An 18,162-nucleotide genomic window follows, 5' to 3' on the forward strand; every position below is an offset into this window, starting at 1 on the left:
GAGGAATAAGAAAGTATCACATTAGCTGTTTATTGTTTAACTTTCTTCAACTTTAGGTGCAAGATCTGAAGGTTGCCTCCCCTGCAACAGTCAGTCGATGTGGAATGGTGTTTGTGGATCCTGGAGAACTGAAATGGATGCCTTATGTTAAAACTTGGATGCAGGGTATTTCTAAAAAAGTAAGTGCACCAGATGTTCCCCAATATCTACATCCATCATGGCTCACACTGCCCTAGAATGCACAATAGCTTAGGTTAAGGCCTCATTGTGTTTGATTGAGGGAATTCTATCAGTTTATCTAGTCCCTCTCTTTAAGAATTCCTGGGATTTTCCAGGAATGTTTGTATGCTCCCCAAATATGTCCCATTAGCCAGCCATCCTGCCTGGTCACTCTGCTTCCTGCCTAGTCTGCCTGGCTTCTCCCCAAGCTAGTTCCTCAAATGCAAACACAAGCCATTTCCTGAATCGGTAAAAACACAAGCAGAACAGACTGAGGCACTGAGAAAGACTTTGCAGAAGGCTTGGGGTAATGAGAGGAAATCACAAAGTTAAAAAAGAACATTTAAATCCAGATGCATTTAATTCCAAACACTGTCACTGTATTTAGGTTTTAGGAGCCCCTAACACCTCTGAGAGCCAGAAAGAAAAGAAAACCAGTTTACCTCTCATCCTAATCACAGGTGCAAGACCCAAGACCCAAGACACATGCTAATCTTCAAGGTATAATTCCAATCAAAGTGAAGGAAAGCTTATACATTATTCAGAGCAACTCGGTTTTGTACTATCCTCTGTACTCTCTTCATTCTGAAATATGATTTTCTCTTTCCTTTAGCTAAACAAGTGGTCTTTTGAATTGTTCCCCCTTCCCATCCCCCACTTCAAGGAAGTCATCCTCTCGGCCTCTCCCCACTCTGAGTTGACTCAGAAAGCTACTGTTTTCCTCATTCTTAGGAATCAACATTTTAAGAATATTGTGTTCTAGTCTCAGAGTACCTTATTAAAGAAAGTAATACTCAGAATTGAGCAAATATCATGGGCTACCATACAATTTTAAACCTTCCCGAAGTCATTTTTTGTTTGTTTTGGATTTTATTCATTCATGTCTAAATGAATGTAGTAGTGTCTTGTTTTAATTTGCAGTTCCTTAATGACATACGATTTGAGCATCTTTTCCTATGCTTGTTTGCCATCTGTATATCTTCTAGATATGGTATCAGTTAAGGAAGGTCTTTGGCCCATTTTTTAATTGAGTTTTTTCTTATTGTTGAGTTTTAAGAATTTTTGCATATTTTAGACACAAATCCTTCATCAGATTATGTCTTTTGCAAATATTTTCTTCCAGTCTGTGGCTTGTCTTTTTATTCTTTTAATAATACTCTGGTTTCTCTTCAGATCATATAAATCTTCCACCTTTTATTCTCTTAACAGTGTCTTTCACTGAGTAGAATTTTTTAATTTTAATGAAGTTCACCTTATCAGTTTTTTTCCTTCATGTATCACGCTTTTGGTGTTATATCTAAAAACTCTTTTCCAAACCTAAATTCACCTAGATTTATTTTATGTTATCTTCTAGGCATCTTATATTTCATTTTTTACATTTATGTCTATGATACATTTTGAGTTAATTTTGTGAAGGGTGTAAGGTCAGTGTTTAGAATCATTTTTTTTTGCATGTAATTATCCAGTTGTTTCAGAACCATTGGTTGAAAAGACAATCCTTTCTCCACTGGATTGCCTTTGTTCCTTTGTCAAAAATCAGCTGGCTATATTTGTGTGGATCTATTTCTGAGCTCTCTGTTCAGTTCCTTTGATCTATTGTCTATTCTTTTGCCAGTACCATAATACATTGATTACTGTAGCTTCATAGTAAGTCTTGAAGTCAGGTAGTGTCAGTCCTCCAACTTTGATCTTCTTCAATATTGTGTTGACTATTCTGGATCTTTTGCCTTTTCATATAAACTTTAGAATCAGTTTGTCAATATCCACAAAGTAACTTGCTGGAATTCTGATTGAGATTGTGTTGAATTTATACATTAAATTGGGAAAAACTGACATTTCACCAATGTATTTTGTCTGCCTATAAATGAACATGGTATGTCTCTACATTTATTTAGGTCTTCTTTGGTTTTTTTCATCAGAGTATTAGAGTTTTCCTCATATAGATCTAGTACATAATTTGTTAGATTTATAATTGTTTCTTTTTTGGTGCTAGTAAAAATTACATATTTTTAGTTTCAAATTCCAATTGCTCATTGCTGGTATATAAAAAAGTGATTGACTTGTATATATTAACCTTGTATCCTATAATCTTGCTATAATTGCTTATTATTTCTACTTAGTTTTTTGTTTGTTTTGTCCATTTGGGGGGATTTTCTACATAGACAATTGTGTCATCTGTGAACAAAGATTCATATTTCTTCCTTCCCAATCTTTATACCTTTTTTTCTTTTATTGTCCTATTGTACTAAATAGGATTTATAGTACTAAATAGGATTTATAATACAATGTTTAATAGAAGTGGTGAGAGGGTCTGAATTCATTTTTAAATCTTTGGGAATTATTCTTTTTACCTTACATAGATATTAAAAGTTTGCCTTCTATGTTTCTGCTTTTTTATTTTATTTCATTTTATTTATTTGTTTGTTTTTGCTGGTTGGTACAGGGATCAAACCCTGGTCTTTGGTGTTATCAGCACCACACTCTAAGCAATTGAGCTAACTGGCCAGGTATTTATTTTTATTGTTTTTAATTGTGAAGGTCATCAATATGAAGAGTGCATAAAGACATACAGACAGTTTAAGAAATAATTATAAAGTGAACACTTCTGTATCCATTACCAGATCAAGAAGTAGAATATTGTCAACTACCCAGAATCTCCCCCATGTATTCATTTCAAGTCATAAAAGTTTTTTTAATTTAATATTTTTCATATCTTGTGATGCTTATACCCTTTGGTCTAAAGATCACTGAATTTATTGAAATATACCTATTTTAGCCAACCTGTCTATAAACTTAATTATATATTTCATTTGGGCTTGCTACGATACTTTTGTTTCATTTTCAGCTGAATGAGGAAACCCAAGAATATATATTGAACCTTTTCCAACGTTATGTTGATGAAGGTTTAAATTTTATCAATAAAAAGTGCAGTCAAGCAATCCCACAAGTGGACATCAGCAAAGTTACTACACTCTGTTGCTTGTTGGAGTCTTTGATACTTGGGAAAGATGGACTTAACTTGACAATGGTATGAAGGGCTTTCTTACTATTATAAAGCTAGAAAAGGAGATTATTGTATGGATTCTTTGCAAATAAATATCTCCAAATTTTGTGAAATATGATCATTTGATTTTCAAGTTAATTTTTCAGAGGACTAATGATTATGATTAGGGTCATAGATTCTCAAAGTTAAAAGGATTGCTAGAGACCCTATTGTTTATTCCTCAACTCAATTTTTAATTCCTTTATAGTCTACAACATATTCACAGTACAACATATTCTCAATATGCTTAAATACCTTCATGCTGGCATAAACAAAGTTATAATAATTAGTTGAAAGACAACCCTGGGCTTTTCCTACATATGCATTGACATTCATTTTCTCATCAGTGTTCTATTGTGTATTACTTTAAGAAAACACTATTCTTTGAACCACCAAATGAAGTATGAGAAACATACACTGTGGCCATTTAAAATGTGTGAGTCTAAATGAAAGAAAAAGTCTTTAGACTTTGCAACTAAGGATTCTTTTTATGTTTACGTATAAAATATTAAAACTGTTTCTCTTTAATCTTTCAGGAGCCCACAAAACTGAACACTGTACTATGCCAGACTTTTGTATTCTGTTACTTGTGGTCTGTGGGTGGAAACTTAACTGAAAACTATTGGGATTCTTTTGATACGTTTATTAGAACACAATTTGATGATAATCCTGATGCCAGGGTAAGAACCAAACACATTTAATTTTAACTTAATTCTGAATCATTAAGATTAAAATTTAAGATTAAAACTTAAAGAGACCTAGTTCTACTGAAAATATAAATTATTTATTGAGGGTAATAATTTTTTAATTATTCACTTTTTTTAATCAAAGATAACATTTATTGTATTAAAAAAAATTGGGAGTTTTCCCCCAGCCATATGAAGAAAATAAGGTATATGAATATATAAAAACTCTCTACTATGGACAAATATTAAAATCTAGGTAGTAAATTTATTTTTCAGTGTGATTATTTAGCAATTCTGAGACTACTTCCTGTACATTTTAAGATTAAGCAAATAAGTAAATATATTGAGAACAATGGAAACCAAGTTTCTCACTGTCAGAGAAGAGACCTACAAATCTGGAAGGAGAAAGATTAGAATGCACTCTGTGATATTGAATTGGAATTGGAGGTATCAGTACTCTTGGGTTTTCAAAATATTAACATATACACATTTAAATATATAAAAATTGATGTGTATGTGTGTGTGTGTGTGTGTATATATATTCATACATACATAAATTTCCTAATTCTGTATCCTGAGAGGAACTAGACACAATGACACCTCATAGGAGGTATGAAATGAGCATACCTAGTGTTATAATTTCTAAATACTATTCTCTACTAAAGGGAGTCAGGGATCCTTAGGGAAATAGTTGATTTCAGGACTGGAACAGGGAAAATACAAACTGAGCCTAGAACATCTTATGTCAGATAGTAAAGAAGTGCTCAGAGAATGACGGAACATGTCAAAAGAACACAGGAACCAATTTGAAGGAAATCTCACTAGTCAAAACTGGGTAGATTTGAGCAACAAAATAAATAATGATATATTTCTTATTTATAACCCTTTGAATAAAATAAAACTGTGAGTTCTTACTGATAACAAAAATACATATGCATAGCTAAATAAGCAGGAGAGAAGGAAAAGCTCTTCCTCACAACTAGTCCCAATTAATCTATGTAGAAGGAATGACGGATCGAGTTAGAAAATCACCTTGCAACCATTATCATAAGAATTGACTTAGGCAGGAATCGTCAATGGGTGCTCAAACTAGTGGGTGAAGGTTTCATGAGAAGCAATATTTACATAGTTTCACAGTATCTCTACAAATTGCTGATTAATTGCAAAGGGAAAAATAGCATCTTTAGTAGAGAAACTTTGCAGACAACACCCTAACTACGTGGTCAACTTAACTTCATTGATATCAGTACAAACGTGTGCCTGCCTCTTGATATGGAGTATGGAAGGATACAACCTTGTTTCTGGGATTTTCCTTTCAAAAATGCATAACTTGAATTTAATCATGCAGATACATGTGGAAAACCCAAACTGATGAGCATTTTATAAAATAAACTGGCCTATATTCTTGAAATATGTCTATGTCATGAGAGAGAAAGAAAGCTGGGGAGCTTTTCCAGGTGAAAAGAGGCTAAAGAGATTTAACTAAATGCAATGCGTGATCCTGGATTGGATCCTAGAGTTAGAAAAAAGTACAGAAATAAATGACATTATTGGGAAAACGTGCAACATTTGAATATAAAATTAAAATTAGATAATATGTCAGTGTTCCATTTCCTGATTTTGATTATTTTACTATGATTAGGTAGGGAAATATCCTTGTTTTTGGAACTACATTCTTAAAATCTGACAAAAGATGTTATACTAAACCTCAAGAGTTTTTAAAAATAGAATAGAATGGAAAATAGTGACTTGCACATAGTAGGGATAAATATATGTGTTTGCAGATACACATATATATGTTACTGGGTCACCATGTAGAATGAATTTGTTAGTAAGAATCACTATCAGACGAGCTTGAAACACCACTGCTCTGTACTGCTGCCAGAATGAACCTTCTGAAATGCAATCTCATCGTGTCACTCACCTGCTTGGAATCCTTCACTGAAGTCTTGCTCCAAGCTCTTTAATTTAATAAGTGAAGCTTTTCATACATGGCCCCTGTCTATATTCCCGGCCTCATCTCTCACTGGAGGCAGTGCTCTCAAGGTTCCCAGCATGCACTACACTTCCACAGCTTCGGGCTTCCCATCCTGTTTTTTGAGTCTGGACCTTGACCCCTTCCCCATCCCTATTTCACCCCTTCTTTGCCTGTCTGGGCTCCTGCTTGTTCTGCAAGTCTGAGCTGTAGCATCACCCCACCCCACCACCGGAAGCCTTCCTGAATCTCCAGGCACCACCATAACACCCCTGCAAGTAGAAATGAGCCATCTCTCCTTTGTGACTGTAATAAACTCCAACAGAGGCCTGAGTTCCCCATGGGTATTAACTGAAGTGCTCATGTCCCCCATGTGGATTTCCATGTCATTGAAGACAGAGGCTGAGTCTCATTTAGCACTTGTCCCCAGCACCAAGCACAGCATTTGGCATGGAGTAAGCCCCTAAACGTTGAATTAAATTGAAAATGGTTTACAATTTTGATATAGGGTTTTAACATCATCAATATATCATATTTTTTCATGCATTATGTTGCATGATTGTGTTTGAAGAATTAGTACCTAAACATCTACTTCTCTAAAAAGAAAAAAGAAATCTAAATCCATTCGTGTTCTTTGACTGCCTTTGTTTCTATGTGAATTTATCTAGTGCCATGTGCCAGCATTGCCCATTGACTATTGAAAGTGGTGTTTAATTTTGTACTTTAGCTTCCCAGTTCTGGTGATCTGTGGAGCATTCACATGGACTTTGACACCAAACGGCTGGATCCATGGGAACGAATCATACCTACTTTCAAGTACAGCCCAAATGTTCCCTTTTTTGAAATGCTTGTCCCCACAACTGACACGGTGCGCTATGGGTATCTAATGGAAAAACTACTGGCAGTCAAGCATTCGGTGTTGTTTACTGGAATAACTGGAGTTGGCAAGGTAGGAAACCTACATCGAACAAGAAGTTCTGTCCAAATATGAGGGCATGATGGACTTAGAATTTTCAACATCAGAAATAGAACATTATTTCTCAGAGGAATTTATTTTAATTTTTATTACTTCTTCAGGAAGAATGTAACTACACTGAATCTATATCAACCCTGGGAATTACTCCAAAGTTTGCCAGTTTCTGAATAAATTCTTGGGGTTGATATTATATAAACCAGAGGACCCTGTAGACCAATATTTGTGTTTAGGGCTCTTATGTATCTTGGTATTTCTGGGGCTGCCATGCACCAGTTGGGTGGGAATTGGCCAGAGCAGTTTGTGTCCCCAAAAACTGTTGATAAGCGTCAGTCTGTCCCCTTCTGCCTGTTTACTTCTGCCTGACACAGTAGTGATGTCATTCTAATGTTTTTGAAAAAAGTACAAGGGGTATCCAAAAAGTTAATGGAAAGATTCATATTATCTTTTAATTCTATTTTTCCATGAATTTTTTGAAGTACACAGTAGTAGAGGGGAAATACTGATTTTGGAACTTCTTGGTTTTGGAGAAGTCCACATAAACAGGGATTCACCATTTCCCCTCTAAATTATTTCTAAAAGAGGTTTGGATCCTTCTGTAACTCTTGTTATCAAGTTGGCTTGGATAGTAACCAAGATGGATTTTGGTATGAAACTAAAATAAAACCTTTTTGCTGAGAGTGCTGATTGGAATATTTCTTTGGTTCTGATAAGTATAACTAAATGGAATCTCCAGTAACCGAAAAACAGACATTTCAATCTGGCTTAACCTCTCTCCTTTTATCCTATTTCTTCCTAATTATACTGGATTATTACTGATTTAGATAATTGAAATATATTATATTGAATATGAAATCAATTAACTTTTTTTTTATTTAAAGTCTGTTATTGCAAAAGGATTGCTAAATAAACTTCAAGAAACAGATGGCTATGTCCCTGTTTATCTAAATTTTTCTGCTCAAACTTCATCTGCAAGGACACAAGAGATCATTGAGTCAAAACTGGAAAGAAAAAGAAAAAATATTCTAGGTAAGAATTATTTTAATTTGTCCCACACAAATTTTTCATTAAGGTGATAAATCATTTAAACAGTGCATCTAATGAAATGGCAATTGGATATTTTCTTTGCTTAATTTGTTTATAAAGGTGATTCTGTTAATGGTATTTTTTTCTGTGCTAGATATCTGGATATCTTCTTTTTGACAAGCAAGTTGCTTATTTCTGTCACCACCTTGAAGCCCAGAACACCTTCAGTCTCTGCCTCTCCATGGCTCTCTGTCTCCACCTAGGCTCTTCAAACCTGCATCGATTTCCCTTTATTTAAACCAAGCAAACCTCTTTATATTTGTGTTGTCGAGTTATCTGAATACAGTGGGAATTAAGCAAAAAACTGGCTTTTTTCTTCCATCAATACTTTCAACCAGCTTTTGTGGTATCTCCCTCACCCTTCCTTGTTCACTGCTTAGATAAATAGCATCACCTTTGGGTCACCTGCAGATATTTTGAGTCCAGGCCACCATAAAGCTTCAATCTCAAACCCAATTTAAAGCTCTTCCTCTCCCCTGTCCTAAGCCAGGTTTGTGGCTCCAGGTACTGAACGTGGAGGGGGCATGGGTGTTCTGTACTCCTCCCACCCTCCCTGCAGGAGACTCTGGTGTGTTTGGGATGGGAGGTGGAGAAGAGAAGGGTGGTGTCTTCTCACTAACTGGTGTTTAGATGGGCCTCTCTGCGGACAGTACCTGCTTCTCCAACTGGCGCTGAATGACTATCTGTGCTCTCTGTGAGGCTTTCAGGAGCGGGCTCCCATGAGGGACTCCCAAAAAAGTTATTCATAGGTCAGGCATTGGCCTCCCCGTTGGAAGGTTCCCTGAGGTTGGCAATTAGGGTCTTGGCCCCACTAGGTCCTGTCCTCCAGCAATACATCCTGCAGCCTCTTGCTGCTGGGTCCACTTGCCCAGCCCACAGCCCTCCTGGGTGGGGCACCAGCCAGAACTCATGCTCAGCTGCCTTCTGCATCATCCATCATCTAGTGGGCCCTGTTATGCCAAATAGTGGGGTTGCCAGCTGCTGCAGGGCCTCCTCTCTCTGTTCCCTTTTTCCTGTTCAGGTAGGCACAGGACAGCAGATCCAGTATAATTTCTGGTGGGAGTGCCAGATCTTTCTGAATGAGTCTCTTAGTGCCTCTCCCCATCCCCTTTCCTGCTATTTGGCTTCCAGGGGACAGAGGATGAAGTGGAGCACTGTGTTTGCCTCGGTTACCTTGGAATCACCTTCTGTAATTAATCCCAACCCTGGGGATAAGGCTATTTACCCATCAGGTGTCAAGCGCTGGATGCCGGAGTGGATGGAATCACCTCCCTGACTTACATTGCTCTCTTTTCTCTGCCATCACTCATTCTTTTTCCTGATGAGTGTGTACATTGATTTTCTTTAGGTTAAATGTGGCATTGTGCAGCTCTGCTGTACTGGATTTCCCTTTGAGGTGATTGGGATGCTTTTGAATGTCTAAGCCTGTTTTCCCTGTGAGGGTAGCGAGATGGCATTGATGAAGGGAAACCTTTGGCATTCGTGTGCTTCCCACTGTGGAAAGAAAGCAACCTTCCTCACCCATGCCCAGGCCCCACGGTTGGCGAGGGCAGTGGGTGTGGCTGGGATTGAGAAAGATCCAAACCTCACTGGAGAGCTGCCATCGTCATGTGCTCTCAGAATTAGGGTGAGGGGCCACCTGACATGCCACTGCCGACGTCCCGGCCAGGTCCACCTCTCCCTGCAGGGGGTTGGATGGGGCTGAGGGGGGTCAGGATTCTGCTGGAGCCCTCCTCATACCCAGAGAACTAAGCTCACTGTGACCTACAGAATGTCACTGGGCCCAAAGCCATACCTAAGCTTTGTCTTACATTTTCTAAGGGTAAATCATAATTTTTAAATTCATTTTATTTCCCCAGGAGCACCAGGAAACAAAAGAGTTGTGATTTTTGTTGATGATTTAAACATGCCCAGACTGGATCACTATGGCTCTCAGCCTCCGATTGAATTACTTCGACAGTATCAAGATTTTGGTGGATTTTATGACCGAAACAAACTCTTTTGGAAAGAAATACAGGTTACTTTATGTTTTAAATTACTTGGTGTGTTTAAATTTAAATCATAAGGAAGTACAGTTTATTAGTTTGCTGGGACTGCCATAACACGTACCACAGACTGGGTGGCTTAAACAACAGGAATTTATTTTCTCACAATTCTGAAGGCTGGAAGTCCAAGATCAGGGTGTCAGCAGGGTTGGTTTCTTCAAAGGCCTCTCGCCTTGGCTTGTAGATGGCCATCTTCTCCCCTGTCTTTACATGGGCCCCTCCATGTCTGTGTCCTAATCTCTTCTTATAAGGACACCAGTCATATTGGATTAGAGCCCACCCTAATGACCTCATTTTAGCTTAATTACCTCTTTAAAGATCCTGTCTCTAAATATAGTCACATTCTGAAGTACTGGGGATTAGGACTTCCACATACGATTTGGGTGTAAGGGACACAGTTCAGCCTGTAACAAGGCTTCAGTGTTTCTTACATATAATTCAATTCATTCCTTCTATACTGAGTTCTTGCCATGTTTGGATTATTAGATACATGGACAACTGAGACAGTCCCCACCTCCCAGAGAGCTCAGCTTTGGAGGGTGGACAAGCATTTACAATGCAGGGAAATAAGTGGGGAGAGACAGGAGAGAGGCAGGGTGGGGGCTGGGCTAAGGATGAGAGAAGCCCTCCCAGAGGAGGTGAGGCCAGAGCAGGACTGTGAAGGCAGAGCATGCCAAAGCAAGGAAAGGAGAGAGTTCTACATCTCAGAAGCAGGGAACTAGAAACACCACACGGGTGTGAAGTGTGAGCACCAAAGCCACAGCAGACACAGAGGTCACGTCCCAGAGGGCTGTGGTCCCATGATGAGGGACATGGATTTATCCTGTAAGTGGTGGGAAACCTCTGAAGGAGATGTATGGAAAGGTCCCCTTGGCTGCAGGGGAGGGACGGGCTAGAGAGGAGGCAGGACCAGAGGAGCAGCAGCATCCAAGAGGAGATATCAGGGTCACCTCATGTGGTGCAGTGTGCAACTCTCGGGGTTTAGGAAGTGGGTCAGCAGGACTCGTGGGGTACAGAGTAAGAAGGAGAAGGGGGAACCTAGGTTGGCTGCCCCATTCCTGCTCTGGAGAACAAAAACCACCACCCCAGATAGGAAGTAGAAGGCAGGCATGTCTAGTTTCGTTCACAATAAAAACAAATAATTGTACTTACCAGCTTGTTTAACCCCCGTTTTACAGAAAAGGAGACAGAGTCCCAGGGTGTGGAGTTAGGTGACTGGTTCGAGGCTACACTACTAGTAAGGGGCAGAACTGGGATTGGAACTCAGGCCGTTTGGTTCCTGAATCTATGCTTTTGGCTAAGATTCCTCTCTGCCCCCCTTCTAAGCTCAGGTGCCTTGAGACATCCAGGTAGAGCTCTTTCTCTCTATCAGTCTGTTGGCTTCTTAATTGGGAGCTTTGGAGAGTGGATAGACAGAAACATAAAAATTGGAAGAAAAATAAAAATTCAGCATAAGGTTTGTAATTAAAAGCCAGAAAAAACAGGTTGTTTTAGACTTTAACATATATTAAGTATTTAATGCAACATTGTAGATAGCATGTCCAGAAATTTAAACTGCAAGAGTGGGTAAAAAGCTATTCATTTATTCAACAAATGTTTATCGAGCATCTATTATGTGCCAGGCACTGTTCTAGGTCCTGGGGATACCAGAGTGAATGGAACTGTCTAAAATCTTTGCCCTAGAAGAGCTCACATTCTGGTAAGAGCATAAGCGAAGAGAGGAGGAATCACCGTAGAAACTAACAGACGAAATTTCAGTAATTGCAGAAAGTCAGGTAGAGAGTTTAAATAAGATATAAAACATTCTTTAAAGTGAAAAATATAAAATGAGTGCAAGTGGCAGAGGGAAAAACAGAGATCGAAGAGATAGTTGAAGCTGCGCAGAGGTGAGAACTGATGGGGACACAGGTCCTGAGAAAGGGCCTCTTGGTCGCAGGTGCAGGGAGCCGAGACAGAAGATAAGCCTATGTTCAGTTCCCAGGAAGTGGTCAGCAGCTTTCTTCTCCCAGACTCTGTTTACAGTCTGTATTAAACAGGAAAATACCTCCTAAAAATAGAATATAATTAGGCCCTTTGTAAACAAAGCAGTCTTTTTGCATAGGGCATTTTACTTTCCAAAGTTAGAGTTTATCCAACTTAGTTTATTTTCCCAAGAACCCAGTGAGAGGATAATATTCTGTGCCCTTTAAAGATCTAGAATTTCCCTGACTCAGTACCATGGGGAGGAGGATGGGAAGAGAATGACCACCCACACCTCCCACCACGCAGCCCTCTCCCAAGAGATCCAGCGGCTCTTCCCCTGCCAAACAAATCACATGAAAGTGCCTCTCCTGGTACTTAGGAGTTCCTGCCTATGACCATTAATGGCTGCTCTGATCCAGGGGTCTCTTGCAGCTCCCTACAGGGCCCCCCCCCAGTCCCACTGCAGCAGGGGGCTTGCTGTCTCCTGAATGCACCCATTGTCCCCACCCGGGCCTTTGTGGAGGCGTCCTCCACCTGGAAGGTCCTTGGTCTTCGGCTCTTCCATTAGAATTCTCCCACTCCGAGGCTCATCTCCAAATTGCCTGTTTCATGAGGTGTTTCCTGCAAACCCCATTCCCAGTGTGATCTTCTCCCATGTGGAATACTGTGAGTGTCTTTATGACCTTCGCTTCCTATCTTGAGTCAGAGTTGTTGGTGTCCTCATCTTGTGTCTTATTCCCCCATATTTCTGGGCTCCTGACCTCGATTTCCCTCACCTGTATGGGCCAAGCTTAGTACCTCGTACATAGCAGGCTATTGTTTGTTGGATCTGATTCACATAGAGACAGGATCCTGCCCACCTCAAGCCTTGGAACCAAGAGGAAGAGACGCACAGCTCAGGGAAGGCATTCATCTACTTTACCAGCCCCCCTCCCCCAAAAATAGATGATCAATTTCTAAAAGTATCAGCTTGGTATTTTTTGTTAATTGACTTTTCCAGCTTCAAGAATCTCCTCTAATATATAGGCTAATTATCATAAATATTTCTCTAATCACCTGTTTCTCTTCGTTTCCATGGTCATTTGCTGAAGGCAACCTCTCTCTCCTGGAATACTGAAACTGCCTGCAATAACTGGTCCCCACATACCTGCAGTCTGTTTCCAGTCTGCAGACACCCAGAGTGGCCTTTTCAAAATGCAGCTCTGACACTGCCAACACCTTGCTTAAGACCCATCAGTGCCATCCTCTTGGTCTTAGGATTCTTCCTCCCACCAAAGGAATTTGCACACGTTATTCTCTTTGCATGAAATGCACCAGCTTCCACCCCTCTGGCCTTCTCTTCTGTTTGGTTGCCGTCAGCCCCCAGATCTCCACTTCGGATGTCACGTCCTTGGTGAAGTCTTTTCTGACCCCTTAGACTAAGTTAGGTCCCCTATTAAGCATCACCATAGCATTGTGTCTCTTTCCTTCAAATAACTCAACTTGGTTTATATCAACATATTTATTTTTAAGATAATTGTCTTACGGTATTAGCCTCTGTTCTTCCCACAAAAGCTCCATCAAGGCAGGGAGAAGGCTGCTTTTTCTCTTTGTTATAACCACGGGGCATTTCCTCTCCATTTTACACACAGAGGCCCAGCTCAGTGCCTGCTACATTGTGAGTAGATCCTCCCTATTTGCAGATCCTGCTTTTGCAGATTTAACTGCTCACAAAATTTATTTGTAGCTGCAAAATCCATACTTATAATACTTTCTCAGTTATTTGCAAACATGCACAGAGTGGCAAAAAATGTTAGCCACCCCACACACAATTCCCAGCTGAGGCTGAACAAGCCACCATTGCCTTCTTGTTTCAGCTCTCCTACTATAAAGAAGTGCCATTTTTGAAGTCTACATAGTGCCACCTATTTTGTGCCACTATTGGTGATTTTGCCATTTAAAATGGCCCCAAGTGTAGTGCTGAAGTGCTGTCTAGTGTTCTTAAGCTCAGGAAGGCTGTGATCTGTCTTATGGAGAAAACATGTTTGTTAGATAAGCTTCACTGAGGCATGAGTTACTGAGCTGTTTGCCATGAGTTCCGCGTTCATGAATCAGCAATATAAAGTAAGGTGTCTTTAAACAGAAACACGCATAAAACAAAGTTACATAATGATCAGTTGACAGAAATGTTGTGCCAGAGGTTTGCAGCAACCCAGCCCTGTATCTCCCGTAGGAGCAACAGCTCAGTATTCACTAATTCAGTGTTCCAGCCAACTTTATAGAACATAGCTACCACAAATAATAAGAATCAACTATACTTAGTATTTGTACAAAGAACGAATATATTTTAACTTCAGATACACAGTTTTTAAGTTTTTGCATAAAGGCATATCTGGAAGGGAGATGAATTAACTGAGTGACCTTGAGCAACTTAATCGTTCAGGGCCTTGATTTTTTTTTTTTTTAATCTATAAAATGGCGGTAATAGTGGTGATCTCCTAGGGTGCTTGTGAGGATTAAGCCATGTAATGTGTACAAGAGTGTAATGCGATGCTTGCATATGGTATATCCTCAAAAAATGTTGGCTCTGAGTCCTGCTGTTGGGATGGGCAGATCTCATCTCTCTCTGCTGGGTGACCCAAGTGGATTTCTCCCCACGCAGGATGTAACCATCATGTCAGCGTGTGCACCCCCAGGAGGTGGCCGCAACCCTGTGACCCCCCGCTTCATCCGACACTTCAGCATGCTGTGCCTCCCAATGCCCTCAGAGCACAGTCTGAAACAGATTTTTCAGGTGAGTGTGGATTTAACCTCAGGCAAGAGGGGAAAAAGAAAACATTCTGAGCCTTCCCTACAGTCAGGTGGTTTGTGTGTTTCTAGGGAGCCCATCTGACCCTTTCCTGAGCAGACAGCAGGTAAACTTGGGTGCCTGGACAGTAGCTGTCAGGCATTTACATCACTTCTGTGTTTGTGGTCCCAGAGACAGTTTGAGGAATGCAGAAAGACTGGGCAGACATAAACCCTACCTTTAAGAAAGGTGTGTCTCCGGCCCTCGCCTGTTAGCATTCTGCACACAGTTCTTAGCAGATCTCATTCACTGCCCAGCGCCCAGCTCTGTGCTCATCCATGCCTGACTGCCAGTCTGCATGTCCACTCGTCACCAAAGGCGACACCTGACACCCCAGGGAGCTCAAGCTCAGCACAGCTAAAACACAACTCATCACCTCTCCTGCCGCCACTAAGAACAGTCACCCTTATTTCTTCCACCTGTACTAACTTTCCCAGGGGGCCACTTGCTCATCTTTTAAATGAGGAAAGTAACAGCGCCTTCCCGGTAAGTGCTCACCAGAAGTGTTTGACAAATGCGAGGCTTTATTTTGAATAGATGATGAGAGAACATGAAGCATGAGGCTGGAGCCTGCCATAACCCACCGGCAAAGGCTGCTAAGGGAAGATAGACTGTGAGCCAAGTCTTGGAAGGGGGTGGGAATTGACGGGGAGGAAGGGATCCTGGGAACAGGAGGTACTTGGACAAATGTAATTGCAGAGGCAGGAAATGGTAACGTGGGCACACAGGTAGAACAAGACAGTTCAGGAGACCGGTGTGGAGGAGACGACTCTGTCCGTAAGTGCCCAGTGATGCGGGAATTAAACGAGTGTCCACATTTACCATGTCGGGGGCTTCTTGTTCCAATGGAGGCCTGCTTAGAGGAGAGAAGGGCACACAACCTGTAGCACGTGGAAAGGGGTTTTCTGTTCATATCGAAATAGCTTGCAATCCACAGAAAATTATTTTCTAATAAATTTGAAGTAGCTCCAATAAGTTGTTTAGGAGCTAATGCTGAAATGATATATAAAAACTGCTGCATTTTGAAAAACTCTTGGAGAGGGCTTTAGAATATGAAGGCATGGAAGCTTATCTCCTCTAATGAAGCACCAAAGTATAGAACAAGACGTGAAGCAGGTAATGGGACAACTGCAGCAATCAGAAGGGTTTTTTTTTTAAGCCCCTCACACACCTTTTTTTTTTTTTTTTGAGAACCTTTATATTTACATTTTGAAGTTTGAGGTGAATGATTCTCAACCATGTTTTCCAGACACACTTGGTGATGTGCTGAGTGCTGCGGGTGTCCAAATAACTTATGCCTGATAAAAGAGTGCTGAATTTGCAAATTATTTTATTTTTTAATAAGTTCAAATAGATTCAGGATTATCACTACAAAAATGTCATTTTTAGTCATTCCAAAATGCTTTCTCAGGTGGGAAGGAAAACGTAGAGTCTGGCCTCCTGGGAAAGAAATTGTCCTTGACCCTGAGCCTCCTGAGAGATTGTCACATCCATGGAATGTGTCACTTATGGAGACGTCATCCAGCCAGCACATCACAGCTGGAAACAGGACTGTGATGGGCTTCTTCCCACTGTAACTTACGGGCTAATATTTAAAACTCACACTAGCTGTGGGTGAAATAGAAATAAAATGTGGCAAAACTGAGAGATTCTGGGGGCTACTGGATTGGACTGGATTCAGGTGGGAAAGTATATTTTCCTCGTTACCAGAACAGACAGGATATTTTACCTGTAGAAAAAAAGTACTTGCTCTAGGCCTGTGCATCTCAAACTTCATTTTTAATCACAACCCACCTAAGCAGTGTTAATGCTGATGAGAATTATCTATTTAAAAAACTATAGTGATTTTCCCAAGAATTCATGGCCCATCTTCCCTGTCCTTTGTCATTGTATGGAGCATAAAGAGCCTGGGGATGACCAAGAATTAAAGAAAAGTAAAATCAATAAGTTAAAGTAAATTTGTTGTTAGCAACATAAATAAATTGATTTATTTCTACTGTATAAAAAAGCCTACAAGTCTAAATATTACATATATTTTATATATACATAATATTTTAATCACCAATTAGTTTTAAAGCCATCAGTCATATTATTGCTCTTTCTTTCATTGTCTGTCGCAAATTAGTTAAACAGTACATATATGCAGGGAGTGCACCACTAAAGTCAGGTCATGGTTTGCACAGATTTGGATTATATATGCTATGTGTGAGTCTTCCGTGAACCACAATTCATACACACTTGAGTGTTTACTTATTGGAAATTTATATCCCCAAATATGTACCACTGTACACTCTAAGGTAACTAAACATAGCACCACAAATTAAATTGATGTTGTCACAAAAGTAAACAAAATGTCTAGTCAGAAAGATGTAACAGCAGTAACTGAAAACCATGATCAGCTCCATAAAGAATTTCCTCATGCCAAAGCATCCTTCTCCAGAACTGTGAGAATTCTGGCTCTATCTCGTGTGCATATTCTTAGTAGGGGCTTTGAAAAGTTGCCAACATATCATGCAAACCAGACTGTTCAGTAGAATACCAAGTCGTGGTCCTCAGTAAGCTCTATAATGACATGCTATTTTTAATTTATTAGTACCGATTTAGTAATCCTTAATTCATTCAGCAAACGAATATCTGTTGAATACCTACCATATGCTAGATACTGGTGTATCATTTTGAACAAAACAGATGCCATCCCTGTCCTCATGGAGCTTCCACCACGGAGACAGATAATAAGCAGATAAATGAGATATATAGATATATACACACTATTGCTAATATGTACATTAGAAACTGTACTTCAAAAAAATTGTGCAAAAATAGTATTAAAAGATAATATGAATCTTTCCATGAACTTTTTGAAGACCTTGTATTTGTATTTGGGTGACGGAGAATACACAGGCTGAAACTTTTTCCACATGTATAATTATAAAATAAAAATTACAGTTTGTCTACTGTCCATCACACACCGCTGGGCAGATTTTCATCAAATTTGGAGATTGGGTTTGGGATGGTGCTACTCAAAATACAGGCCATGTGGAGTATGATAAACTCATGTTGGGGGCCCAGGAGGGGGTTCCCTGAAAAAGACAGATAGTCCTCAGAAGCTGCTGAAGTAATGTTCAAAAGGAGACCCACTGAAAACAAATACTTGGGTTTATTTCAAAATATTTCATATATGAGCCCCAAATCTAAAGTCACAAAGACTAACTTGCAAGCTTTGATGTGCTTTCTGGTGATTTCTCCCATGAGTAACTCCACAGTTAGTGGACTATTTGAGTTTGAAAAAAGGTGAAGTTTCTCATTTCTTGATGAGTCACCATATTGCAGTGCTTTCTTGTGATAA

At 39.8% G+C, this 18,162-nt stretch overlaps 1 protein-coding gene across 1 annotated transcript in view; it reads left to right on the top strand.

Moving 5' to 3' along the window:
* Positions 1-18,162, top strand: part of DNAH6 (dynein axonemal heavy chain 6) — a 305,977-nt gene that overhangs the window by 166,763 nt on the left and 121,052 nt on the right. Inside the window, exons 34-40 of the mRNA XM_063078669.1 lie at positions 57-179; positions 3,065-3,247; positions 3,799-3,942; positions 6,651-6,872; positions 7,778-7,925; positions 9,842-9,999; positions 14,631-14,762. Of these exons, the coding sequence (XP_062934739.1) occupies positions 57-179; positions 3,065-3,247; positions 3,799-3,942; positions 6,651-6,872; positions 7,778-7,925; positions 9,842-9,999; positions 14,631-14,762 (1,110 nt within the window). The remainder of the gene's footprint in view (positions 1-56; positions 180-3,064; positions 3,248-3,798; positions 3,943-6,650; positions 6,873-7,777; positions 7,926-9,841; positions 10,000-14,630; positions 14,763-18,162) is intronic.

The sequence above is a fragment of the Cynocephalus volans genome, chromosome 14 (assembly GCF_027409185.1).
Source record: "Cynocephalus volans isolate mCynVol1 chromosome 14, mCynVol1.pri, whole genome shotgun sequence".
Classification (NCBI taxonomy): domain Eukaryota; kingdom Metazoa; phylum Chordata; class Mammalia; order Dermoptera; family Cynocephalidae; genus Cynocephalus; species Cynocephalus volans.